The sequence below is a fragment of the Pelophylax lessonae genome, assembly GCF_965119305.1.
Source record: "Pelophylax lessonae genome assembly, chromosome: 3".
In the NCBI taxonomy this organism is placed as follows: domain Eukaryota; kingdom Metazoa; phylum Chordata; class Amphibia; order Anura; family Ranidae; genus Pelophylax; species Pelophylax lessonae.
In genome coordinates, this window is record NC_138770.1 from 34,697,541 (window position 1) to 34,714,953 (window position 17,413).

The 17,413-nt window shown below is 45.6% G+C and overlaps 1 protein-coding gene across 1 annotated transcript in view; it reads right to left on the reverse strand.

The window, feature by feature from the left end:
* The window catches only part of LOC309550280 (maltase-glucoamylase-like), a gene marked incomplete at its 5' end in the record, with an annotated part of 526,737 nt that overhangs the window by 360,016 nt on the left and 149,308 nt on the right, over positions 1 to 17,413 (reverse strand). The window contains 2 exons of the mRNA XM_082250685.1: positions 1,837 to 1,953; positions 16,451 to 16,622. Coding sequence (XP_082106811.1) covers positions 1,837 to 1,953; positions 16,451 to 16,622 — 289 coding nt within the window. The remainder of the gene's footprint in view (positions 1 to 1,836; positions 1,954 to 16,450; positions 16,623 to 17,413) is intronic.

A 17,413-nucleotide genomic window follows, 5' to 3' on the forward strand; every position in this document is an offset into this window, starting at 1 on the left:
ACTTATTTTTTTTTCTATTATGCAACAATTTTTTGTAAAACATTGTATATGTCATTTGAACTATATGTACCAATAAACATGCCGATTGTTCTCTGCCAGCCTGGTCACGCCTCTCACTCAAAGTCCCAACCTCCCCTTTCCTTCACAATTGAACCGGGATGGAGTGGCATGGCACTCCCACTGTGCGCCTCAATTAAAGTCCCAAACCCCCCCCCCCCCCCTATGCATTTACCCTGTACTCAGTAGCAGGAATAAGGAAGATTTAACCCCTTCCTGTCTTTGCCCTGCCTGGTGGGCAAATGCCAGCCAACCAGGTTCTGGACCTGTAAAGCACCCTACAGCTAACCCCAGTGCTGTATTTTGGCCTAGGCCAACAAGGCCCAGGCCTAGGGCGGCACTTTGCAGGGGGGCAGCAAAAAGCAGCCCCCCCTCCACCTGAGACTCTACTGGCCACTGGTTGCTAGAGCTGCCTCTCTCACCCTCTCTCTCTCTCACCCCTCTCTCTCTCACTCTCACCCCCCCCTCTCTCTCTCACTCACCCCCCTCTCTCTCTCACCCCTCTCTCTCTCATCCCCCCTCTGTCTCTCTCATCCCCCCTCTGTCTCTCTCTCATCCCCCCCTCTCTCTCTCTCTCTCTCACCCCCCTCTCTCTCTCTCTCACCCCCCCTCTCTCTCTCTCTCATCCCCCCTCTCTCTCTCTCATCCCCCCTCTCTCTCTCTCTCTCTCTCTCTCTCTCTCATCCCCCTCTGTCTCTCTCATCCCCCCTCTTTCTCTCTCTCATCCCCCCCTCTCTCTCTCTCTCACCCCCCCTCTCTCTCTCTCATCCCCTCTCTCTCTCTCTCTCTCATCCCCCTCTCTCTCTCTCTCTCACCCCCTCTCTCTCTCACCCCTCTCTCTCTCATCCCCCATCTCTCTCTCCCTCACCCAACCTCCTCTCTCGCTCTCACAACCCCCCCCCCTCTCGTGAGATCTCAGGGGTTCCCGCTGGGGCTTGACTTCAATTTTGGAGGGAGTCACATCCGTTAAGGAAGGAGTGGGGCAAACTTACTTTGGAGGGGGAGGGGGGGCGCCCAATTTTAGTCTTGCCTAGGGCAGCACAAAACCAAAATACACCACTGGCTAACCCCACACTCTGCACTACAAACTAAGCAGAGCATCCACAGCAGGATCCAGAGAAGAAGCAACACTATAGAACCACATCTTGTATAGGGTCCAGGTACAGTCTCCCAGGGCTCTGCCGGGTCAAGTGATCCAAAAGCTGCATAAAAAGCAGCAGTGTCTATGGTGCGATGGAGTGATGAAGGAACAGTCTTCAAAGAAAAGACAAATGGAACATGAAGTCCATCATCTAAGGACACTAGCAAAAAACTAGACTAGCTGGGAGTAGGAGGTCTGTATAGGTAATGTCCCTGAAGCCCCTCTTTTTGTTTGTGTCCAGTCACCTAAAGGGAGCTGCATATAACCCAGTCATAATGATTTATGGAAGCCCCTGTGCTCTACTATATGATAAAGAAATTGCTTTGTAGGGTGTATACAGCCTACAAAGTTATAATTATACTTTATAGTTATAAGTTATAATATTAATGTTTCCTTGTTTTGGACAGAGTGGTGAAACACACAACTATTTTTATTGCTGTTTATTGGCCCTTTGAGGAGATTTACTCCAACTTTCTGCCACTAGGATAGTATGTGATGATAATTCCACCTAACGGCAAAATATACAACAGTAAAACCCCAATAGAAACTCAAACCCAACGCCATTCCGCTAAAAACAAAGCTTGACTGAAAGAATATAACATTTTCAACTTCGTATTTGTTCTAAAAATCAGAATTACCTTGTAGTTTTCAGCATTGTGGTTTCTAGAGAATGGATAAAAAGCACCAACTTGCATCCATCGTCTGCATAGCTCTTCAGAGCTATCTTCAAAAAAGCCACAAATGTCAGCTCCAATCTAAAAAAGTCATGATAAAACACTTATTAAATAGTGTAACTATATTTTTCAAACCTACTCACACAGCATATTGGCTAGCAATCAGGCAAAAATATAAGTTCTGTTTATTAACCACTTGCCGACTGCCTAACGCCGATCTACGTCAGCAGTCAGCCCCTCACAGGCAAAGTGACGTAGGGCTACGTCACTAGCTTGTGAGGGTCTAGGGAGCAAGCGCGCGCCCCCGGAGGCGCGCTCCCACGTAGTCACGGACCCCCCCGCGCGTGTGGCGTGTGAACTAAATGCACGAGGTGCCATGTATGCTCTCTGCCTTAACCACTTGCCGACCGCCGCACGACTATCTACGTCGGCGGTCAGCCCCTCACAGGCAAACTACGTCTACGTCGCTTGCTTGTGAGGGTCTAGGGAGCGAGCGCGCGCCGCCGGAGGCGCACTCCCGCTCCCGCGTGGTCACGGACCCCCCCGCGCGTGTGACCGGCGGAGCCGATGTCCGCCGGTCACTCTGCGATCGGCGGGGGAGAGGGAGAAAGTCAGGCGGCTTGTGTAAACAAGCTGCCTGTCATTCTCCCCTGTGTATGAAGGATGATCATACGGTTCTACTATGTAGAACCGTTGATCACTCTTCATACATCTGAAGCCACAGCCAATCACAGTAGAAAGCACGCCCCTGGGGACACACATAGCCCCTCCCTTTCAAAAAAAAGTTAACCCCTTCACTGCCAGTGTATTTTTACAGTAACAGTGCATATGTATAGCTGAAATGTCACTGGTAACCCCAAAAGTGTCAAAAATGTCAGTCAAGGGTCCGATCTGTCCGCAGCAATGTCGCAGTACCGCAAAAAAAATCGCAGATCGCCGCCATTACGCGTTAAAAAAAAACAACAAAAATGACAAAAATCTTTCCCTTTGTTAGTAAACGCGATAACTTTTGCGCAAACCAATCAAAATACGCTTTTTGATTATTGATCAAGGCCGCAAGGCTTCACTGCCGGATTCCCTTACCGGCAATGGCAGCGGCAGCACCCGACAGCCAATGGAAACATCGGCTGCGGTGCCGATATTGTTTTTTTTACCAAACATAGGTAGCATAAAACAAATTGGCCGAAAATGTTAAAAAATTTTGATTTTTACATTTTTTTTGGGAGGAATTTCATATAAAAAAATGTGAAAAATATTGCTATTTTTGCAAAATTTACACTCTTTTTTTGTTTATAGCGCGTGATCAAAAAAATCGCACAGGTGATCAAATACCACTAAAAGAAAGCTCTGTTTGTGGGAAAAAAAGGACGCCAAATTCGTTTAGATACAGTGTCGCACGACCGCGCAATTGTCCGTTAAAATCACGCAGTGCCGAATCGCAAAATACCCCCTGGTCAGGAAGGGGGTAAAATCTTCCGGGGCTTAAGTGGTTAAATACCTAATATTTGGACAAGTTTCTCAAATATGATCACAAACAAAAAATAATCTGATTTTTAGATATTTTAAAACTGGAAGATATGCATACAGTATGTACCCACCGTTATCTAATTTTCCAAATAAATATTTGATGTGAAGTTCAAGACCGGTTAGCCACTTAATAACTTTGCATAGAATAATTCCTGACAATATGTATGCATATGTTACAATATGAATCAGCAGTATACAAAATCGATAAATTCTATCACTAAAAGCAATCTTTGCACTCTTGTGACTGGTTCTAGGTCTGAGTACAGCATTTTCACAAGTTCACATGTTTACACAGGGGTAAGGCATAGGGGCAAGGTATTGTTTTTATGCCATGCATTTTAGGACTAGGTTATCCTGAGATTCATTCCAGATTGCACAAATCTTCCCACAGTCACAAAAGTGAAAGCTGGGTGCCCACTGTGCATGCGCAAGTCGCGCGATACACCCTGGATTGGTGGATGCAGTCTTCTGGGACCTTTAGCGTCCCAGAATACTTCAGGGGAAGGGAGGGGAACTTCTGTTGCCCAGCGAACGGAAGTGGGAGCAGGTATCTGTCAAATACCTGCTCCCCATGGACGTCCGCAGAACTTTTTTTTAGGGGGGGGGGGGGCAACATTTTAAGGTCACCAATGCTCTGCCCCTTTTTCAACAATGTCATGAAGGGGAGGGGCTTATTCCGTATACTTATTTTGAGTATTAATTTTAAAGAGCAAACAGGAGCATTTATTTTTAAAGCATTTGTTAACCTAAAAAAAAAAATTGATCCTGTTCCCTTAAAGCATGTTATACAACACAGAGCTTTTTGCTGTGTAATTTGGCCCCTTCTATCACCTAAAATACCTGGCTGATCCTGCCAGGTTATGTCCTCCCCTCTGTAAACTGACCACGGTATACCATGGCGACTAAGCCCTGACACTGTGGTCAGTTTATGTGCCTCCGTCATCCATAGCTCTCCTGTCCTCCTCTGTCTTCTCCGCTGCAGGCAGCTGTCAGATAGGGAGAGGAGAGAGACAAGGGGTCATGTGAGCGGCCTCAGCCCTCTGAAAACTGGTAAAGAATGGCTTATTTTTTTAAAACACAGACTCTGGGGCAAACAGGTCTATTAACCACTTTAGAACCGCTCACAGTAATACTACTGCGGCAAAGTGGTTCGTTATTGTCCAGCGACGTAGTATTAACGTCGTTAGACACTCCCCCTTCTGGGCGGCGCTTGCGCGCCGCCGGAGGCTCGCTCCCGCTGTTTTCATTCACAGCGGGAGTCGGGCCAGGGGAGGAGCAGCGGCGATCGCCGCTGCTCTTACCCGATCGTCGGGGATCGAGTCTGGAGATCCGCCCGCTGTGTGTAAACACAGCGGGCGGATCTCCATAGTGACAGGGAGTGACAGATCGCAGTGTTCAGCATAGCTGGACATCCGATCTGTCCATGACTCACACAGTCACCTCCCCCCCTACACGTCAGTAAGCACCAGGCATACATTAACCCCTCCCTCTCCAATAAAATTAACCCCTTCCCTGCCAGTGTCATTTTTACAGTAACAGTGCATATATATAGCACTGATTACTGCAGTAATGTCACTGGTACCCCCAAAAGTGTCAAAAATGTCAGTCAAGGGTCCGATCTGTCCGCCGCAATGTCGCAGTCCCGCAAAAAAAATCGCAGATCGCCGCCATTACGCGTTAAAAAAAAAACACCAAAAATGACAGAAATCTTTCCCTTTGTTAGTAAACGCAATAACTTTTGCGCAAACCAATCAAAATACGCTTATTGCGATTTTTTTTACCAAACATAGGTAGCATAAAACAAATTGGCCAAAAGTTTTTAAAAAAATTGGTTTTTACATCTTTTTTGGGGGGAATTTCATATAAAAAAATGTTAAAAATATTGTTATTTTTTCAAAATAAACGCTCTTTTTTTGTTTATAGCGCAAAAAGTAAAAATCGCACAGGTGATCAAATACCACCAAAAGAAAGCTCTGTTTGTGGGAAAAAAATGACGTAAATTTCGTTTGGGTACGGCGTCGCACGACCGCGCAATTGTCAGTTGAAGTTGCAGAGCGCCGAATCGCAAAAAGTGGCCTGGACGGAAGACAGCAAAATCCTCCGGTGGTAAAGTGGTTAAAAAGACCAGACAGGATGGTATAAAGTTGCTTAAATATCACTTTAAAGGGGGAAGTTGAGATTCCGGGGGGGGGGCATTTGCCCCCCCCTTGCCCCTACCTGCGAATGCCCATGCTGCTCCCCCCGCTCCTCAAAAGTGCCAATTGTGCAAGAGGAGCGGGAACGCCGCAAGGCTTCACTGCCGGGTTCCCTTACCGGCAATGGCAGCGGCAGCACCCGACAGCCAATGGAAACATCGGCTGCGGTGCCGATATTGTTGGACTCCAGGACAGGTAAGTGTCCTAATATTAACCACTTAACGACCAGCCACGTAGATCTACGTCGGCTGACTTTGAGTGGTTATACCGGGATGATGCCTCTAGTTAGAGGCATCATCCCGGTACCGTTGTTTGAAGCCGACGGTCGGCTTTCCGTCGGTAACGATCGATGCGGCTCGGGAGCCGCTCGATCGTTACCCGGGGGGCGGGAGGGGACGTCCCCCCCCTCCCGCCGCCTTCCGCGGCTTTGCTCGGGGCTCCCGTCCCACCGGGAGCCCCGAGCACCCAGCCGGCACGTCCGCCGGCTGGATGGAATCCCGATGAATGCCGGAAACGGCATCGATCGGGTCTCCGATGACGTAACCCGGAGGCGGCGTCCATGACGTCACATCCGGGTTACTGTGCTGCAAAAGGCGGCAGTTTTGAAAAACGGCTGTATGCAAAAATGCCGTTTTCGGCGTTTTGCATACAGGGAAGTGTAGTGGAGGGGTCTAGGGTCTTTTAGACCCTCGATCCCTCCATAAAGTGTACCTGTCACTGCATATTGGTGTCACAAGGGATGTTTACATTGCTTGTGACAGCAATAAAAGTGATCAGATTTTTTTTTTAAAAAAACTGTAATAAATTTAAAAAAAAAGAAAAAAGAAATAGGAAAAAAAAAAAAAAATTTAGCCGCCCCCGTCACCGTTAGCTCGCGCACAAAAAAAACGTATACGCAAGTCGAGCCGCAAATGAAATCGCTGTTCAAACCACACATGTGAGGTATCGCCGCGATCGCCAGAGCATGGGCAATAATTTAAAAAAAGAGCTACACTCTACCTCTAAACTGGTAACCGTTAAATAAATTTAAAGTGTCGCAGATTGAGATCTCTATTGACCGTAGTTTGTCGCCATCCCACGGGGGGGCGCAATTTTAAACTGTAACATGTTTGGTATCTATTTACTCGGCGTGACATCATCTTTCACAATATACAAAAAAAATGGGCTAACTTTACTGTTTAGTATTTTTTAAATGCAGTGAAATGTGATTTTTCAAATTTTTTCCAAAAAAATGGCGTTTTAAAGACCGCTGCGCAAATACCGCGTGACAAAAATTTTTGCAATGACCGACATTTTATTCTCCAGAGTCTTTGCTAAAAAAAAATATATATATATAATGTTTGGGGGTTCTAAGTAGTTTTCTAGGAAAAAATACTGGTTTTAACTTGTGAACAAAAAGTGTCCGAAATAGGGCTGGGGGTAAAGTGGTTAAAAGTCGGGCAGCTACAGTATGTGTAGCTGCTGACTTTTAATTTTTGGAGGGGGAGGCGGAACTCCGCTTTAACAACGGAGTGAATGATTATATTATATTTCAGCCACGAGAGCAAACCATTTACATATTAAGGAAATAAAGGAATAAATAGATAGGCAGGGTCAGAAATTTTTAAGGAAAAAACGATTTGCTCCGCCCACACACTATAAGAAATAGCATAGCATTAGATCATGCCTCCAAAAAGGGTTGTAAGTTGCATTCATAATTTAACCCATTAGGGACTAAAGAACAAAGTCTATATATCCACATTTTCTTCTTTTGAAGGAGAATAGTGTCGAAGTCAGATCTTCTAGTTGGTAAATTGAGTACATAGATACCCTTCACTTTTAACCCTTTGGGATCACCTTGGTTGAACTGGGAAAAGTGCACTGCCAGAGGTCGTTCATCATCTTTCTTCTTAATGCTAGCGATGTGTTCAACAATTCTGATATAGAGTTGTCTCTTTGTTTTCCCTACATAAATCTTATTGCAAGGACAAATCAATATATAAATTACCCTAGTTGTAGAGCAATTGATGAACTGATGAATTTTTATTTTTTTTTGTCCTGTCAAAATTGGCAAAGACATCAGCTTTTAAAAAAAATGTACATATCTGGCAGTGCCCACAAGCATGCATCCCACAGATAGGAGTAAGGTCAGTCAGCCATTTTTTTATCGGAGTTTGCTGATACACTGAATGAACCAAAGAGTCATTAAGGTTACCGGCCCTATAAGCTGTGAGTAGCAGTCATGGTCCCACTATCTCAGCTATCAGTGGGGACACCAAGTTAAGATGTGCCAGTGTCTCTCCAAGATATTCTTAATTTGTTGCTATGGTGAGACATATCTAGTGATGATTCTAGGACAGGGGTGGGGAACCCACGGCCGGGGGGCCGTATGCGGCCCTCGAAGTCATTTGGTCTGGCCCCCCATGCAGCTGAGTCTGTGTCTCTCAGCTGATCTGTCAGAATGGAGCCGATGCTTCATATATAGTTTCGGCTCCCTTCTGACAGTCTTAGTGAGTCACAGGCGGAGTGATATCAAATGCACTCCGCCTGTGACCAATACAGGAAACATCGCCTCTTCCTCCAGCGAGGCGTCTCTGCTAGCCAGCATTTCCTGCCAGCAGCACACACAGCAGTACCAGCCAGAGCCAGCAGTACCAGCCAGAGCTGGCAGTACCCACCAGCAGTAGCAGCCAGCTGTACCCACCAGCAGTAGCAGCCAGCTGTACCCACCAGCAGTAGCAGCCAGCTGTACCCACCAGCAGTAGCAGCCAGCTGTACCCAACAGCAGTACCCGCCAGCAGTTCTTTTCAAAACTTACCACCACAAAGAGTCGACTGCTCTCCAGACTGACCGACGCAAACCTGGAAAACCAGTTGCGAGTAGCAACATCATCAATACCAGCTAACATCACACACCTCACCAAAGAGAAGCAGTTGCAGCCATCACATTAGGGGTGAGTTAATTAAATGTTTGACCAAATATAACAGGCACATTTTTAAGTTGATAATTTTGTACGGCCCCCGAATGATTTTATAAATACCCAAATGGCCCTTGGCAGAAAAAAGGTTCCCCACCCCTGTTCTAGGATAATCCTCCTGGTTAAGGTTAGTTATCTTTTTTGAATTGTCGAGTAATGTTTCCCTATTACATTCTCCTGCCTTCTTTCTTCCTCTCCTAATGGTCTTATGAGAATACTCTCTCTCCCTAAAACGTTTATACATATCAGTGGCTTCATCGCTGGAGTCATGATTTTTAGAGCAATTTCTCCTGATCCGTAGCAATTGACCCATTGGGATTACCCGGATCAGGGAACTTGGGTGATGCCTTTTGGCTAGCAGAAGAGTATTAGCCGCAGTTTCTTTGCAAAATGATTTAGTAATGATTTTTGTTTCATCGATAGAGATTTGAAAAATCCAGGAAGGAAAGTGTCTTTTCACTGTGGGTATAGGTGATCCTAATATTCCTCTCATTCTGATTTAGTTGTTCCATAAATTCTATCAATTGTTCAGTTGACCCGATCCACACCATAATCACGTCATCGATGTAACTTAGCCAAAAGGCACAATGGCTGAGGTACATAGTGGATAGATGGATTAGGTCCACTTACTAGAGGCCAAAATGAACACATGTGTAGGCAGGAGCCCACGGTGCACCCATACTTGTCTCTCTCACTTGTTTGAAATTCATACCCAAAAATTGAAAGTAATTGTGATTGAGCATGAAGTCCAGCAGTTCCAAGATAAATTCATTATGGGAACCTACTAGGGGGTGTTCTACCTCCAAGAAGTGGGCTTCCACTTTTAGCCTCCACTCACGGAGAATCGATGTATATAAAGTATCCACATCTATTCTGACTAATTTGGCTCCCTCCGGAACCGTTAGGTGGAGCAACTTAAGGAGTACATCTCTAGGGTCCTTGATGTAAGGAAGAAGTGTGTATACCATTTCTTTAATCAGGGAATCCACATATTTCCCTATTTTTTCCAGTGGTTTTTAATTGCGGAAACAATTGGTCTCCATGGGTGTTTTGTTAAGGACTTATGTAGTTTCAGGACAGTGTAGAAGGTTGGAATATTATGTCCCCCCTACCTTCAGATATTCTGTTTTTTTAGAGAGTAAGTATGCTTCTAGTCCCAGTCTAAATTTGTGATTAAGTGAAATTACAAGGGTAGGGAACAGGCTGAGAGCGTTGGATGGGGGAGGGGATGATAGGTGTAGTTAGGTGAGAGATGTGTATATGGGGATGGGAGGTGTCAATGGAGGGGGGGGTGCTAGATGCAGAGAGGTGAGAGCAGTGGATGGGGGGGTGCTAGGTGCTGATAGGTAAGAACAGTGGATGGGGGGGGTGCTAGGTGCAGATCAGGGACAGCCGTAGTTTGTGGAACGGGGGGGTGCTAGGTGCAAAGAAATGAGAGCTGTGGATAGAGGAGGTGCTAGGTGAAGATGAGTGAAAGTTGTGTATATTGGGATGAGAGCTGTGGATGGGGGGGTGCTAGGTGCTGATAGGTAAGTACAGTGGATGGGGGGGTGCTAGGTGCAGATCAGGGACAGCCGTAGTTTGTGGAACGGGGGGGTGCTAGGTGCAAAGAAATGAGAGCTATGGATAGAGGGGGTGTTAGGTGAAGATGAGTGAAAGTTATGTATATTGGGATGAGAGCTGTGGATGGGGGGGTGCTAGGTGCTGATAGGTAAGTACAGTGGATGGGGGGGGGGTGCTAGGTGCAGATCAGGGACAGCCGTAGTTTGTGGAAGGGGGGGGGTGCTAGGTGCAAAGAAATGAGAGCTATGGATAGAGGGGGTGCTAGGTGAAGATGAGTGAAAGTTGTGTATATTGGGATGAGAGCTGTGGATGGGGGGGTGCTAGGTGCTGATAGGTAAGTACAGTGGATGGGGGGGGGGGTGCTAGGTGCAGATCAGGGACAGCCATAGTTTGTGGAAGGGGGGGGGTGCTAGGTGCAAAGAAATGAGAGCTATGGATAGAGGGGGTGCTAGGTGAAGATGAGTGAAAGTTGTGTATATTGGGATGAGAGCTGTGGATGGGGGGGTGCTAGGTACAGAGGGGTGAGAGCTGTAGATGGGTGAGGGCTAGGTGTCAATGTAAGAGCTGAGGACGTGGGGGGTCTGCAACAAAGGGGTGAGAGCAGTGGATGTAAGGGGGGGGAGCTAGGTGCAGAGAGGTGCGAGCAATAGATGATAGGGTGCTAGGTGCAGAGATTTGAGAGCCATGCATGGGGGTTCTAGGTGTAGATGGGAAAGAGCTGTGTATATGGGCATGAGAGCAATGGATGTGGGGGGTTCCAAGTGCCGAGGGGTGAGAGCTGTTGGGTGGGGGGCTGCTCAGTGCAGAGGGGTTAGAGCGGTGGATGGAGGGGGATGCTAGGTGCAGATGGGCGAGAGCTGTGAATGGGTGAGGGATGGAAGCCAACATAAGAGCTGTGGGTGGAGCTGTGGTGCGAATACTAACGCTGTGGTCAGGGGGGTGCAGAAGTGAGGTACAGAAGTGGGCAGGGGGTGATGAGGTGAGCTATAGACAGGAAAACCAAAGGTGAGCTGTGAATGGGAAGTGCAGAAAGAAGTTGTGAATAGGGACCCTGAGAAGATCTAAAGACAGGGGGAGCAAAGATGGGTGGATGGTTACTTTCCTGGGGTGTTGCTTAAGGAAGGAGGTATTTAGTAATAACAGCCCCTGACCTGTACCCATGACTGTTCTCAGTACTGTGTGGTATACATTACATATTTTTGAGCCCTGCACTCTATGTGCTGTGCTGTCTATTACATACTTTTTTCATCAGTGCACTCTGCACACTGGAATGAATATTACATACTCTGTCTGCCTGACTATTATACATTATATAATCCTCATCACTTTGTACACTCAAAGTGCAGCAATCAATTGTGTGCAAAGTACATTACAGTATACAGAGCCCCACGGTTAGAAGTACAAAATACAGCACAGCTTACAGAGTGCAATGGTCAGACGTATTTAACACACGATCTAATGTAAAGAGAGCAGGGGTAAAGATTATATATGTAAAATTCATATAATGTATAGCACAATATTGTGCATCGTCTTTGTCAAATAACATTAGCGTGTAATTGTTATCTATCATTTTTTAGTTCAGAAAGCAAGCCACTTGACCTTTTTTTTTTTTTTTTTACTGCACCCTCAGATCAGACAGCTTAGATCCGGCCCTGTGTGATATCAGGCATTTTTGTGATTCCTCTGCAAGATGTATTTGTATACTTGCTTCATCATTTGGCTTGGTTCAGCCCAGGATGATAATGGAAAGGTATTTATGCTCACTTGAAGGGAACTGAAACTTATTGACACAAAAAGCTTTGCCAGCTCTGCTCCTGCTTTCATGGGCGTCCGCAGAACTTTTTTCAGGGGGAGGGGGCATAATTTTAAGGTCACCCATGCTCCGCCCCTTTTCAACAATGTCATGAAGGGGATGGGCTTAGTCATTATACTTATTTTGAGTATATTCCCTTAAAGCATGTTATACAGCACAGTGCTTTGCTGTGTAATTTGGCCCCTTCTATCACCTAAAATACCTGGCTGATCCTGCCTGGCTATGTCCTCCCTTCTGTAAACTGACCACGGTATATCATGGCTGCTGAGCCCTGAAACCGTGGTCAGTTTATGTGCCTCCATCATCCGCAGCCCTCCTGTCCTCCTCTGTCCTCTCTCCCCCCCCCCTCCCTCCCTGCCTGTCTGCTCCTGTGTCAGTGCCCAACCCCCCTCCTCTCCTGCTGCTGTAGTTTCTTTAAAGTGTCATATCCTGTCTACAGTCTGTTTAATTATCCTGTGTGCCCCTGTGTCTGTTTTTTATAAAAATAAGCCATTCTTTACAAGTATAGAGTGCCACTCGCCGCTCACGTGACCCGCCACCTCTCTCCTCCTCTCCTCTTCCCCTCCTCCTCCCCTCCCAACTGACATCAGTGAGGAATCCTTGGCCCCGCCCGCTGCAGGCAGCTGTCAGCCGGAGAGAGGAGAGAGCCGACGGGTCACGTGAGCGACGCTCGGCCCTCTAAAAACTGGTAAAGAACAGCTTATTTTTTTAAAACACAGACACACAGGCACACAGGATTATTAAACAGAACAGACAGGATAGTATAAAGTGGCTTAACAACCACTTAAAAGGGGAAGTTGAGATTCCAAGGGGGGGCTTTTGCCCCCCCCTTGCCCCTACCTGCGGATGCCCATGCCTGCTTTGCACTGTCAGTATTGCTGGCCGGCCTAATGTTTTTGACTGCACACAGAAGCAAATAGTGTTACCACACAGCTGCTCTGTACAAACAGGAAATGGCTGAGCTAATCTGTCCTAAAACTAAAAATAGTTTTCTATTATTTTCCAGGACATTCTGGGATACAGGAATCTCCCCTGCCTCTCCCCCATTGCCCAGCTAACACTTTATATATGCTTCACCAACACACCATAAATGTTCTAGGTACAGTTACAGCGTATTACCATTTCAATTGATGGAGGCGGCTGATAAGCTTCAATGCCTCATGAAAGTGACATGCTGCTTAATTTTGACCACAACACAACACTACCGCTTCCTATGTGTACTGTACTGTGTGGTTCCCACTGTAGAATTCATGACAGGCATTAACCACTTAACCCCCGGAAGATTTTACCCCCTTCCTGACCAGGGGGTTTTTTTGCGATTTTTTTACTGCGTGATTTTAATGGACAATTGCGCGGTCGTGCGACGCTGTACCTAAACGAATTTCACGTCCTTTTTTCCCCACAAACAGAGCTTTCTTTTGGTGGTATTTGATCACCTGTGCGATTTTTTGATCATGCGCTATAAACAAAAAAAGAGCGACAATTTTTGCAAAAATAACAATATTTTTCACTTTTTTTATATGAAATTCCCCCCCCCCAAAAAATGTAAAAATCAAAATTTTTTAACATTTTCGGCCAAATTGTTTTACGCTACATATGTTTGGTAAAAAAAAAAAAAATCGCAAAAAGCGTATTTTGATTGGTTTGCGCAAAAGTTATCGTGTTTACTAACAAAGGGAAAGATTTTTGTCATTTTTGGTGTTTTTTTTTTTAACGAGTAATGGCGGCGATCTGCGATTTTTTTTGCGGTACTGCGACATTGCGGCGGACAGATCGGACCCTTGACTGGCATTTTTGACACTTTTGGGGGTACCAGTGACATTACTGCAGTAATCAGTGCTATATATATGCACTGTTACTGCAAAAATGACACTGGCAGGGAAGGGGTTAACTATATTGGACAGGGAGGGGTTAAATGTGTCCTAGGGGCGTGATTCTAACTGTAGGGGGACAGGTCTCCTAGTGTAAAAACAAAGATCAACGGTTCTACATAGTAGAACCGTCTGATCTGCATTTTTACACAGGGGAGAATGACAGGCGGCTTGTTTACATAAGCCGCTCCGCCTTTCTCCCGTTCTACCGACGATCGTAGTGTGACCGGCGGACATCGGGTCTGCCGGTCACACTCCCGCACTCCTCCGTGAACGAGCCGAGGCAGGCACGCGCCTCAGCGGGCGCGCGCTCGCCCGCTATTGGCTCTAAAGCGGATGACAGGCGAGCGACGTAGACCTACGTCACTCTGCCTGGCCGGGGCCGACTGCCGCAGTAAATATACTGTGGGCAGTCGGCAACCGGTTAAAGGGCAGGTATGAGACTTTAAAAATACTGCATAAATGCAGCATAAAAACGGGGTATTGAGGCACATGTGAACGAGCCTTTACAGATTAATTCGAGTGATAGCCAGATCTTTATTATGAGAACCTAAGTTGTTGGTTGCAGTTCAGTCTCAATGCTGGGAATGCTCTGAAGAAGGCCCACTTCCGTGACACTACATATGGTGTTACATTGGTGTTATTGGGTTAAACAATATGTACATTTTGGTGTGGTAGAGGAGCTCATAACAAATCCCAGTGTTAGTGTTTAGTATGCCATAAATTGTTTGGATCCTCTATTCCTGCAACAACCCGATGAGGGGCTGGTATTAGCACAGAAGAAGACAGGAATGCTTAGGTATGTGCTACCATTAGATGGAGAGAAGGACAGAATTGATTTGTTAAAAAAAAAAAGGAGATGCACAAAAAATGCTAGAACACTGGGAAACATTTGTTGACATTTTTCTTGCCACAAATACTTCAATCCATGTCATACTAGAGCCCAGATAATCAATTCATTCCTTTCTAGTTTTGTCATCCATCCCCCAGGGGGGCGGAGACGATTGATCAAAATACAGGTGGCACGGTGAGATAAACTCTGCCACTAGGACATACAGGGTAACAAGAATGGACAAAATTGCAATAGAATTTACAACTAACGTAGGTGAGGGCGCTATACGCTACCATCGCGGAGCACCCAAGATAGAGGGTAACGCAGAGCGTCCTCCACAATAAAGGTACAACTTGCACAAAGGAACAGGTTCATGTAGCCAGAAGCTCTACATGTTTCACCTGATGTTCAAGCTTCTTTGATGGTGGTTTTTTCCCCATCCGGGGGCATCGATCTGCGGTTCCATGAGGAAAACCAGGAGAACGCGCTGCACATTTCTTTCTGCCGGAGGGAGTGCTATTGACTAAGCCCTTCAGCCTATGCTCTGCTATGTTATTTACCGGTTCATATTTGAATCGTTTTTTTTACCCGGACAATCAATATTTTCTAACTGGCCTTGGCAGTGCGTGCTCCCACGAGTTGCCTCAGCAGGTCGTCCCTCGTGACTACTAACACTTTATGGTACTCTTTGGCTACCTTCTTGGCGCCCTATTGTCGGCTCCAGTGACACCTTTATAGGGAACGTGTATCCTAACAGCTCCGGAAGAAGCTTGAACATCAGGCGAAACATGTAGAGCAGTGGTTCTTAACCTTAATGGAGGTACTGAACCCCACCAGTTTCATATGCGCATTCACTGAACCCCTCTTAATTGGAAAAATAAAATATGATTTTTTTCAAATTCAAAACATAGGTATGTATTTATACATAGGTGTACAAAATGAACAAAACCATTAAGAACATAGAACAAAACCATTAAAACATGATTTTCACACAAAAACAAAAACATAATAATGAATATTTACTGCAAATCAGTGTGACTTCTGCTGTTGTCTTTCAGAGACCTGTTCAGAAATGACCTCCGCCGAACCCGCGAGACTGACTCACCGAACCCCTGGGGTTTGATCGAACCCAGGTTAAGAACCACTGATGTAGAGCTTCTGGCTACATGAACCTGTTCCTTTGTGCAAGTTGTACCTTTATTGTGGAGGACGCTCTGCGTTACCCTCTATCTCGGGTGCTCCCCGATTGTAGCGTATAGCGCCCTCACCTACGTTAGTTGTAAATTCTATTGCAATTTTGTCCACTCTTGTTACCCTGTATGTCCTAGTGACAGAGTTTATCTCACCGTGCCACCTGTATTTTGATCAATCGTCTCCGCCCCCCTGGGGGATGGTTGACGTTTTTTTTTCTGGTTTTATGCTAATCAACAATAAAGTGTTGTTCTTTTTACGTATGGTGCCTTGAAAGTCCATTTTTTTCCGCTGTTCCTCTATCTCAAGATTTTTAGGATGTGGCACATGACTATGTATCTCGCTACGCCCCTGCTTTTTGCTGCATCAGGGTTGGCGTATTAGTCCTGTCCTTTCTAGTTTTGGCTGGCTTTGTCACTTATTTTATGAGGTCTGCTGTCTAGTTACAAGGCTAAAATTTTCCTCTCTAATCGTTGCTTATTTTTCTGCTGTTCTCAGTGTTGTCTGCTCACAGAAACATCCAATTGGCAATAAAATGGATCATGTTGTTCTACCCAAATAAACACAATTTAGTGCTAATTCCCATGGATGACCATTTGTTTTACAGGCTTATTTATGTAATGTGCTTACATAAGGTATTCCAAAAAGATTGAACTCAAGCATTCCTGGTATAGCCCATTTAATATCATTCCAGTTGGCAGCATTATCTCCAAGCCAGTGTCCTGAGTGTTTGCCTGATCCAGCAAAAGTAGATCGAGAGAAAACGATGCTTCTTTTTCCAGGGAAAACAGCTTTGATGGCTCTGAAATTGAAAACCCATTAGAACAATGTAGTTTCCTGCAACTCTTTGCCTAATTACATTTATGTTATAATGATGCCTTAGTTTCAATAAACCTTAGTGAAACCTACAAGTGCAGCAAACATTCTAGCAATTTATAATGCATGTACGGAAATGACATTCAGGACTCCACGTGGTTTACAAATTTATGAATACAATACATCTATATTTTATTATTGCAAGCATACTAAATCCAGTCAAATGCTTCTTAACCACTTGCCTACCGGGCACTTAAACCCCCTTCCCATCCAGGCCAATTTTCAGCTTTCAGCGCTGTCACACTTTGACTGACAATTGCGCGGTCATGCTACACTGTACCCATATGAAATTTTTATCATTTTTTTCACACAAATAGAGCTTTCTTTTGGTGGTATGTAATCACCTCTGGGTTTTTTATTTTTTACAAAAAAAAAGAATAAAGACAGAAAATTTTGAAAAAAAAAAGTTTTTCTTATTTTCAGCGAGTAAATTTTGAAAATAAATTTTTCTCCTTCACTGATGTGCGCTGATGAGGCGGCACTGATGGGCACTGATAGGCTGCACAGATGGGCACTGATGAAGTGGCACTTATGGGCACTGATGAGGAGGTACTAATATGCCGCACTGATGAGCACTGATAGGCGGCAATGATAGGCGGCACTGATAGGCGGCACTGAGGAGCACTGATAGGCAGCACTGCTGGGCACTGAGAGGTGGCACTGCTGAGCACTGAGAGGCGGCACTGACGGGCAGCACTGATGGGCACTGAGAGGCGG